The 11,751-nt window shown below is 37.9% G+C and overlaps 1 protein-coding gene across 1 annotated transcript; it reads right to left on the bottom strand.

Annotated features, from left to right (window-relative positions):
- Positions 1-912: 912 nt before the first annotated feature.
- prdm2a (PR domain containing 2, with ZNF domain a) lies at positions 913-9,410 on the bottom strand. The gene is made up of 3 exons (XM_083555323.1): positions 9,237-9,410; positions 7,902-7,979; positions 913-7,676 (listed from the first exon to the last, which is right to left on the bottom strand). Exons 2-3 carry the CDS (start codon positions 7,918-7,920, stop codon positions 3,058-3,060), a joined length of 4,638 nt encoding a protein of 1,545 aa, XP_083411449.1. The 5' UTR covers positions 7,921-7,979; positions 9,237-9,410; the 3' UTR covers positions 913-3,057.
- Positions 9,411-11,751: the final 2,341 nt, after the last annotated feature.

Consider the following 11,751-nt stretch of genomic DNA (forward strand, 5'->3'; position numbering starts at 1 on the left):
GAGGCCCTGGGGCTGTAAGGTAGCAATGCCACAGCCTCACTGTGCCACCTCCATATTTATATTTTATTGAATGTAATACTAAATCAGATCAATATATTTTTTTCTTAAATGATCGCTGCAAAACCTCCAAGAGCTTGATACTCCTCTGAGAGCAATTCCACATCCATATATACACACCCTAAACACTAGTTCATGATTATCTGTGTGTGTGTGTTCAGCTATGATGCTCCCTCTTGGCATAGCTGATGACATGCATCCCACACGGCTATATGGTTCATGATTATTGTATTGTTTTTATGATTCCAAGATGGCTTTCTTTGGGTCACATTAATGCATCATTTGTTATTTAAATGCTTTGTGCCTATTGTTATGCAATAGCTGTGGCTATCATTTCGATAACGCTTGTGGTTTTGGATTCCATGCACTTAATTCTCATAAAATGGTGGAATCTTTTTGCATCATTTGTATCACTGAGCATCTTTAAAGTGTCAGTCTCCGATGTGATCCTGGCTCATCAGTAAATCACTTTGGTTAAAATTATATGAATAGATGTAAATGTGTAACTATGCCAGATATAGGTCTGTGATGCTGGCTCTGATGTTCTTTAGAAAATGGATGAAAGGGGTTCGGGTTCCTGAATATTACAACAAATGTAGGGCGCCATCTGCTGGCAAAGGCAAGGATTTTATTATTATTTTTATTATTATCTTTCACAGCATCTCACCTATTTAATAAATGCTGCCAGTGTGGTCATTTTTAAAAACATTTCTAAAACAAAACAACAGATTGAATTTTATTATATCAAAATTATTTGATCAATTATATATCTTTTATCTTGATTGTAAATAGATAAATAAATAAATAAATAAATAAATAAATAAATAAAAGGTGTTGTATGAACAAACTCTGGTCTCATTTATTACAGAGCAGTTTATTAACATACATAACAGCATTTCAAAAGCACTGTGGCTCAAACAGAAACATGCTTCAGAGGTTAACATTAGTTTTCCACAAATATATCACAAGTAAATTAGGATTTATAGATCCTTTTAATTCACAGCTTCTCCATCAGGTTAAGTACGTGTCATGACTTTAAATTGGTAGCCCGGTAGCAGATATTTCATGTTCATGGTAGAGTATATGCTGAATTACAATGTGCAAAAAAAGGTGACTTAAAATAAAACTAGCATTTATGAAATTAATCAAGTCATTTCGTTTACAAGGTAACGATTAAGTCTCAACCCACAATCTGATTAAAACTGCTGTTTAATAACCAGCAGTATTCAAGTTTGAGACTGAATACTTTTGCTTATGTACTTCAATTTTTACTAGCCTTTTATTATTTACAAAAAGCAACTTATTATTTCAGCTAATCAGCAGGCCATTTTTGTGTGATGGGCCCTAATGTAAACATATACCAGTGAACCCTTATTACCGTTCATTTACCCATTATAACTCGTAACAACAACAACAACGAAAAAACCCTGTTAGTGACATATTTACACAGATCCTAATCTAATACTAGTCCTTCAGTGCCAAAGCAAAATATAATTAAGCGGTATAGCAGCTTGCCTCAGCAGAGCTACATTCTTTTTAGAAAAGTTTAAGGCTTTTCTCTAGGTGTTTTCCCCCAAGTATTATCGACAGTACTGTTCCCAAAATTCAACACATTATAGGCTTATAAACACAGATTGTGCAAATCACAGAACAATTGTTTTTCGAACATATACGCAGAAGGACACCGATATAATTAACACAACAAATGCTACACAAAGCTCATTGTATGTGCTTAAGAGTCTAGTCTCAGAACAGACTGCATGTTTCCTGTCTCAGATGTTGGCCCATTTACAGTGATAGAACACATTGTGATGTGGTAAAAGTGGCATGCTGACCCAGTCTTACTTGATTTATTTTTGTTAACACTATGTCACTCACTTTTGCTTATCAGAAAATGCACCTTTAAACGCAAATCAAATCTACCAGCCATCACATTTACATGTATGAAAATAAATATCAGATAAATGGTGCATTCGATGATTAACAAATGAGGAGTTTACGTATATTCGTTTGCTATGAAATTAATTAATATTCAGTAATTCAATGACGTCTTCAGTAATAGCCAATTATTGCAGTCTGACCCTAATGATTGTATTGTAATAAAGTGCATATAGAAAATAATAAAGAAAAGTGTTTGACTTTTATTAAGTCTTTTGATCTTTTTCAGTTAGTTTAGAAACTAGATGTTTCCGACTGAGAAGCAGTAATAATAGCTTTAGCACTGATCATACTATTGTTGAACATATGGAAACAGTTTAAAGCTGATATTGATAAACTATACAAAATAAGTGCATTATTTAGATATGGGGTATCAGGTTTAATACAAAAAAAAAAAAAGGATTTAAAGACAGATGAACATTATATAATCTACAACATTCTATGAGAAATTACCGGAGGCCCTTATCATCAGTTCATACATAATAATACATTTTATAGGAATATTTCAGACCAGATTAGTGGCATGATTTTGCATCATGCCAATAGGATCATGATCACTCTGTTAACATCTTTTTAGGCATATGATCTGAAATTTTATGTAACATTGGTCTAATCTAACCACTTTTTAAACCATTTAGTTATATATGGCCAATTTGCAAGGATTATACTATATAAAAATGCTTTTATGTTTCTTTTTATACTCTCACCATACTTACTAATAAACTGCATGGAAAATAAAGAAATATGCAGTGTTGGGTATATAAGGACTAGAAAGATGAATACAGGTTTAAACGCTTTTAGGTGATATTTATGAATGTATTTATGCTACAGACGTTGTCTTGTTAGCTTACTATAAACAAGTACCCTTGTTAAAAGGACACTGCAGGTTTGAGCACAGTTAAGAAATCTAATTCGCAACCATTCTCGCCCAAGGTTTCCCTATAATGTTAAAGTTTTCTATTAAAAAAAACATATAACTTTCAGTAGATAAGATTTACTGATAGCCTCACCATAGATCAAGGCCAAAAGTTTCATTGTTAATGCTTTTTTTTTTTTTTAACTTTAATTAAATTTTTTTGACTCTACAACTGCTTGATGAGTGACATTTTGATCACCTGTCTGGACAAAGGATTTGGTTGGATTAGTTGAGATAGCTTTTTTGTTAGTATTGGATGTGACATTAGATGAAACATGCTGTAGACTGCGAGTAATGGGACCTCTCACTCGCAGAGAGAACTGTTCCTCTGTGCTGGGCTTCAACTCTATATCTCGTTGCTTTATTTTGCTCTCCAAACAGTGTACCCCATTGCTCTGCTGCTGAGATTTCCCTAGTGCTACTAAAGACTTTGACGCTATTGGTGACTGAATGGTTTCCATCAGAATGAGTCTACTTTTTTTACTTATGTGATCGGCAGAGCTTGAGAGAATATCAGATGTTTTAGGCCTGTAATTACGGACAGTAAATTTTCCTTTGCCAATATGAGCCTTAACTGGTAGATTCACACTGCTGGCTGAACCAGGCTCATTGGGTTGTGTTTTTGCTAATGATTTCTGTCCTTGGTTTAACCTTTGTGGCTTCATTGTTACTTCTGATACCCGTGTGTGGACCCGTCCATGGTTTTCCTGTGTTGGTGCCATGCTACCTTTTCTTTTTGGAGGTTTTCTGCAAATAGGCTTCATTGGGCAGCTGAAAGCCATATGTTTCTTCAGGCTTGTATGGTAAGTGAACTCCCTGCTGCAATGAGGACAAACATAAACCTCCAGCTCTTCCTGTGAACTCTTTCGCCCTACTGGCCTGCCTCTCTGTATCCACATAGATTTCCTCTTACTATGAGAACCCAGCTTTGTCTTAGCTTCTGACTCATGGCATTGGGGCTTTTTTGGTAGCTTTTGGGAGACATTCTGCCTAAGGTTGACTCCTCTTGCAGGCAACAAAACTCCATTTTGCACTTTTGCAAACTGCTTGAGTGGAATGGGGTTCTTTTTTGGAGTGTAGCGTTTTTTGTCACTCGCATTAGCACAAGCTAATATGTGCTTGTGCAGTTCGGGCATGTTGTCAAAACCCCTGCCACACTTGGTGCAGCGAACTGTAGTGCTGAAAGTCTGTGGGATATTATGAGTGGTGAAGTTAGTCGCTGTGGTGGTTGGTTCAACTGGTGTTCGGTTGTGATATGGAAATGGAGGTGGCTTAAAGCTTGGATAATGCTGGTTAATACCAAGCCTTACATCTGTACCTTTGGGCTTGACACCTTCAGATGCCATAATCTTGATGGTAGTGTATAACTCCTCAGTAGTGTTTTCAGAGATGTTGCCAGGCTCTGTTTTTAGAGCTGTTTCATAGGACTGGCCACACTTGTCTATTGAAGGACACTCTGTGGTAACAGTGTCAGATTTTACTGGACTATTATGGTTTTCAGGTCTTAACTTACCATTTTCTACTTCAGTGTGTGAGCACTCCTGTCCAGGATGGAGATCTCGATGATGTTGCTCTAGGTTACAAAGAAAGGCAAACTCTTTGGAGCATATTCTGCAGACATATATTTTACCAATGCCATGATAACTGGATCGGTGCTCAAATAAATCTGTGTCCGTCTCAAACAGTTGCACACAAAACTCACACTTATATGGCCAAGTGTCTGAGTGTTCACCAATATGCTGACTTAGACCCTTCATGGACTGGAAGAGCTCATCACAGGCATTACACATAAAGCGCTTGCATAAAGGAGGCAGGGGCAATTGCTCGTCATTCAGAGGGTTGTGCTGGATGGACAAGTCTGAAATTTCAACTTTAAAATTCTCAGTGGCGGATACATTTTCTGCAAGCTCCACAGTTGTCTCCACATTTTGTGAAACACTGGAACCAAGTAATGGCAGTACTGCAGCATTCTCTAATGATCCTTCAATAGATGATGAGTCAGATGCTTCATCTTGAGCCTCAACAGTGTCAGTCTCTGGCAGTTCTGGAACTGATGGTTCAGTGTTTGAAGTCTTTAATTGAGATGGCTGGGGTTTTTGTGTATCAGTGTGATCTGGTGATGTTTTTTCAAAGTGAGAGTCCACTGCATTAGCTTGGGGAAAGGGGGTAGCGTTAGAGGACTCCAGTGCAACAGTATACTCAATAACAACGACATTTGGAGAAAAACTGAGGGAACTGATGTTAGACTGGTTTACCAACACAGGAGAAATAAGCTGTGTTTCAGGTGACAAGACAGAATCAATCACCAGGGTCCTTTGTGCTAGATCACACACAGATGCATCTGTAAGAAACTGAGGACTTTGTAAACTTAGTGTTGGGGTTGTGGGGATGAGCGCATGGGTCACACTTCCAGGGGCAGTATTAAGCCAATTGGGAAGAGACACATTAAATGCTGCCAATGAACTTCCGACAGAAAGTTCCACAGGTCCACTGAGCACTACAGGACTGGAGGACTGAGCAGTGGAGCAGATCGGGTGAAGCTCTTGATTGGTTATGGATGTCTGCGCTGGTAGGAATATCTCTGTGGGCTCTTGAGTAGTTAAAATAGGTTTGGCTGGAGAAGTGTTCAGTGCAGCAGAATTTGGCAGAGAAGGTGTCGCATTCAGTGAAGGATTAGAGGGTGGAGCCTGCTCAAGCACAACATTTTCATGGTTATCAAGAACCGGCTCAGACACAGCTATTGCTGCTAGATCATTTGCAGTAGGAGCACTGATAATGCCATCTGCTGGTGCAGAAACATCTACTACAGCATACTGGTTTAGCAATACTTTCTCCAACATGCTTGAGTTGGGTTTAGTCTTCCTAACTGATGTCTGTAAAGCAAAACATCCAGCGGAGTCAGACTCTGGACTCTTTCTATTCATGCTCAGATCCAGAACACAATCAGCTAAGATCTCACTCTCTCTCTTACCCACAGCACTGGAGAGATCTAATGGCTGCTGATTGCATGACCTGCCACCAGTTCCTGATGCAGAGCAGTCCAATAGCTCCTGACTGGTTTCATTATTTTTTGGGGCTAGATTTATGGTTCCCATTTCTTCTTTTTTAGATAGACTCATTGCAGTAGATGTGCAGTGGCTGTCTATCTTTGGCACTTTAGGTGCAGAAGAATCAGTTTCCTGCTCAACACTGGATTTCAGCATTGATGCACTGCTTTGCTGTGGACAGTTTGGAGGTGGGGATGAAGTCCGTCTTTTAAACCTGCTACTTGTTGCAGGTAAAAGTGTTAGTGGTAAAGGTGGACAGAGTTTTTGGCCTTCAGTGATCAGAGAAAATGATGACTTATTACTGTCCTGGTTTTGTAAGAGCTGCTTTAACTTGGGGGACAGATAAATAGTTTTCTCTTTTTGTAAAACAATGGTCTCTAATGTTCTGGGGAAAACCGTGCCAATCAGTGTACTTTCGGAGGTAGAGGAAGGTGTTGTTAAAATAGATTCAGACTCCAATTCCGTTTTGATTTGTGGCAATAAAGGTGGTGTAGATGTCCTCCTTCTGCTAGAGGACTGACCACTGAGGTCAGAAGTCATACGGCAGTCATTAGATTCAATTTTAAGAGCCTGTGTAATTTGAGCAGGATTGACAATTAAGGCATCCAAACCAATCACAGCAGCAGCAGAATTCAGCTCCATCACTTCACAGTTAGTGACAGCACTGGTGGAGATGATCTTGCCATCAATGTAAAAGCTAAGGTTCTCTGAAATGTTGCTGGAAATATCAACCATATACTCCTCTTCTTGTCTGACCTCATTGCTCTGTTGCTGTGCATTGGAAGAGGTTTCTGGTCCACCACCAGAATTCTGAATTTTAACCTCAAGAGAATTCACAACTTTCTGACAGGCTCCTCTCGGTAACAGACGGCGCTCGTGTATCCTGCGCTCATGCCTTCGCAAGCTGGTGTGAGTTCCAAATGATTTCTTGCAGTACTTACAGGCAAACAAGCACTTAGTCTCTCTTAATTCATCCGAATCATCTTTTACCTCTAAATCAGGCACAGGAGAGATACTGACTACCTGGGAGGTCAGGGAAAGTTCGTCTTCCTTTTCCAAAGAGACAATTCCTTGAGTCTCGTTAACAATCTGGGGAGCGGGGCTAATTATGAGACCACCTGTCCTTCTATTGCCGTTATTATGTCTTCTCTCATGTCGTCGTCGGCAGAACTGTGTACTAAAACACTTTCTGCAGAAGCGGCATTTAAATATCTGTTGGTGGCAGGATGACATTGCATGCATGTGCCTTTCCAGGCCTTGCTTGGTGGTAAATCGCCTTTGACAGTGCTGACAAAAGAACATGCGTAAGCCCTGGTGGTTGCCATCGGGATTGATCTTCCGGTCACAGTCTGGGTCCTGGTCAGCATCAGCTTCAGATGTGGGAAAGTCTGATTTATTCTCCTGTTTAAGCATTTCCATGAATTCTGTCTCCCCGGTCTTACAGGGTACATTCTGATTTATTTCGTCAGTAGTTTGCAAGGGTACTGATTCCATGGTTGGCATACTGGTCCTCTGTGCTGGCAGGATGGTTTGGTCCTCCTCTGTCTGCTCCATCATGTCATCAGTCCCTCCCTCTGCCTTTCTCTTTTTCTCATTCAGTGAGTCATTTAAAAGGGGAGAATCCCCAGTCAGACAATGCTGATGACTGTCAGTGGGACAGGGCAGAATTACATATTGCTGCTGCTCCTCTGACGAAACAAGCAGCTCCTCTGCTTTCACTAATGCAACAGATTAAAAATGAACATCAGCCCCTATCCAAAATATATATTATACATTTCTAATCACTAAATATGCAGAGAACATGTTTACTTTTTTTCATGCAACAATTCAATGTATTACTTTGGATTATATTGGTCTTATATATATATATATATATATATAGTAGTTGTTTTTTGTTGTTGTTATAGTATACTATTACTGTTGACATCAATTTAAACGTTTACCATTTTCATAATCGCCCATGTCTGTCCCACTTTCTGTTGTCAACCACCTGTTTGTCCTCCACCTCCTTTTTTTGAGATCTAGTCCCAGGGAGACAGAAGAATTACCATTAATATTTCATTCTATACTTATCCATAATTAACACAAAAAAGCATAAGAATATGTCCGTTCTTGTGTGTCCATGCAGCCTATATAGAGCCTATACCTATAACACAAAACAATTCACTATTCCACTTAGTTAACGTATTAAACTACAAGTTTTTCCAAGTGACACATTTGTAGTTACATTTAAAAAAAAAAAAAAAAAAAAACATTTCTATGCTCTTAACAAGCATAGAACCTTAATCTGTAGGATATGAATCATGGAATAAGGGTTTTATATAAATCATGCTCCACATTATTATGACTATTATGAAATGATTATGAAATTTAATTCTGCACACCCACCCAAAGTCAAAAATAAACTGATTGGAGACATGACATGTTTCTACCCTATGCATCACCCAGCAGTGTGTACAGTATGGTGGTGCAGGGTGAAGGTGGTAACCTGGGAAGACGCACTTTGGCATTTGGGGAGTGTTTAGCATGCGATTTATTATTTATTATTGGAGCGGTGACGTTTGCTAATCAATCTGCCCGAGTTTTGTTTACCGCACAGAAAACGGGCTGATTATAAACACACGGTATACGCCATATTATCACGAGGGTATGACAGTGTGGCCAAGCATTAGTGACAAATGGACACTGGATGGAAACATATTTCAGAGCGATCAATGAACGAATTTGAGCGTTCGAGTTTGCATGGCAATACCGGAGAATAAAAATATCCTTATTATCCACAGGCTCGTGCGCCGTGTCTCAAAGACGATCCAACAGATGAATGAAATAATCTGTTGTTTCTAAGAGCAGAGGATGGATATATTCATCCGCCGCAGGTGAAGCCCACATGTTGCGATGGTGTGTGTGTGTGTGAGCGTGTGTGTGCGTGTCTGTGTGTATATGCATATTAAAGACAGCTCTTTTAAATAAACGTAGCTCTAGCACCGCAGTCTGGAAGGTCACGGACGCGCGCGCGCGCACATGCAGGATTATGTGCTATTTCATGCAATGCAAAAAAAAATAAAAAATACCAAATCGGAAATAAGCGTTGATGCGTTTACACGAAACAACAGCGCAAGACGATCTGCATCAGCTGATCACGAGTGAAATGTCATCGACGTGTAAATATAAACAAGATGTTATTTATTGCACAGGCCACTGGTGAGCCTGGTCTATTTCTTTTTTATATAAACAGCGTTAATTGTAGGTCAGGAATCGCACACTTGCGCATTTCTTACCGGCTTTTTGTTGGGATCTGGTCACATGTGGTCAGGATTTGGCCTGAACCGTGCTGCAGTACGAGGCCCGGTGGCTAAAAGCTAAACACTGATCTACACTGTCACTGCAGCAGAGCGCACGCGACGAAGTGCGCATGCGCGAGCGCTCGCGCTTCAATGGAGCCGAGGTTATATATCCATCCTGCATACTACAGTACTAAATACCAAGTCTACAGCACAAACTGGGGCCACTGGTGACTTAGATTGGTCCATGCCATATCTAAAAAGATTGGGGGGAAAAAAGAAAAAAAGCCTTCCACTGATCCAGAAATTAATTTATAATTTAATATTTAATATAACAATGAATCTATTATTTTTGAGCTGCAAAAAATAGAAATAAAAAAAAAAGTTGTCATTAATGATACACAGAGTTTACTGATGGTACAAACATCTGGATGTATTGCTAATAGCTGGAATAGTATTAAGTGTTGAACTCTTTTGTATAGATGGGATTGATTCAATGTTTATATTGTTCTATTTGTAAGTTTCATTGAACTAAAATCCTTTGAGAGTAAAACTGCATTATTTAAGCAGATTACAAAGATGTGTCTTCGTCTTTTTTTTAATATATAAATCATGAAATAAATAAATTAATAGAACCAGGGCAACTTTCATTTTAATATCATTTTAATTATAATACAGTTTGGTATAATGCAGCATTTACGTTTGGCCCACGGCTCAAGAGATGTTTGGCCTTTCATAGGAAAAAGTTTGGCCACCTCTGATTTAGATATTTAAGACACTGCTTCATGATTCTTTTGTTTGTATCAAATGTTCACAAAAAGGTTTTTTAAGGGGCATAATTATACCATAACTGTAAACAAACAAAAACACCAATCAGTCAATCAGAAATGTATATTTTAAGTGGTCGTAGTGCAAATGGTATTGTCATTCAGAGACAAAAAATATACTGAAATGCTTGGAAACAGATTAGGCAACTCTGGTCTACATGATATGCAATGGATGAAAATGTTTGACAAACTATCCAGAACTGTACAGCTTTAGAAAAGACATATATTTACATTTTCAGCTTATGGAAAACTGTCACAATGCAAATATAGTCATCTGAGGAATTTTACGGTTCAAGGATGTTTATTTGTCACATACATATTACATATATGTTTTATAAATAGTAAAAAAAATTCAAATATAACATAAATCATACCTTGAAGTTCCTTCAGCAATCATTATCAACTCAGTTCTATGTGGTTCTATAATATCACAAAAGCAGGTATAAACATTGTGAAAAGCAAAAATTATTTACCATTTCAGGATCTCAGGGTAACGCCTCAATAAAAAGCTTTTATTTCCAAAACCGTGAACTTTCAAACCGGCAGTCAGTCGGTAAAACACTCATTAATTTATCAGTTACGTATCAGAATTAATAGGTCAGGCCTGAATCAGCTCAGAAATAAGTCATTAGTTTATACCAGATTCAGCTCATGAGTAGATTAACAACCTTATTTAAGAAATCCTGATTTAACTTCTCATCTAAAGGCCAGAATTAATGCCTTAAAGTCATAGAGCTGAGAGAGACAGCAGTGCTACACCACACCACAACACTTTACCTTTAAAAAATCTCTTTTAGTAGAATTTCTTTTTTCTGCCTTTTACTTACTGCCCAATTAATTGGTTTATTAGTATTTTTTTCAACTTTTTAAGCTTTTCAATGCATTCAAAGCATGGCTGGGTGCAATAAGTGGTTAAATGAAATAACAAATTAATAAAATCTTGAACATGCATGAATTTTATGTTGATTATTATACATTGATTATTTGACAGTTCCCTTCATTAAATGTCAGTATTGTAAAGTAATGTTATGTTATGTCTTTTTGTTTTGATCAACCTTTTAAAACCATTAAGCATTCTTTGATTTGGCCCCCTGGGGGACCACTTTAGTAGAGGTTGTCCCTTTCGAATCATGTGGTGACTGGGTGGGGACTGGGGTTGGGGGTTTAGCTATTTGAGGATGATGTAATTGTGCAGCATGTGGAACTTTGAATTGTCTTTTTTCATTCTTGTAATAATTACAGATCACCACTGGAGGTCAGTCTTTAGGTCTTTTAAAGAGTTTATATAATAAAACCCTGTTTACCATTTTTTCAAATTAAAATACCTCACAGTGTACTGAACTCCTCGTTGTCTGAAATAAAATGGATATTTGTATCAATTTAAACTTCTTTCATTTTTATTTCTGCTGATGTATACACGCTTTTAAGCATAATTTCTTTAATACATTACATGTGTAATAGATCCAGAAGTTAAACACATGAGCATCACGAGCATAATTTGCCCCTCTTTTTATATATGATATGGCAGACCACTTTGGGCATCTCTGATCTAAATGTTTAACCTTAGATAAATTAAAGGCAAATATCTAGCAATTTTTTTATTGTAGTTATTTAATATTTGATTTGCAACCCTGTGATTATTATATTGCTTTTGAGATATTGTGATTAATGCATATTCTACAGTA

Source organism: Silurus aristotelis (genome assembly GCF_946808225.1).
Source record: "Silurus aristotelis genome assembly, chromosome: 11".
Lineage (NCBI taxonomy): Eukaryota > Metazoa > Chordata > Actinopteri > Siluriformes > Siluridae > Silurus > Silurus aristotelis.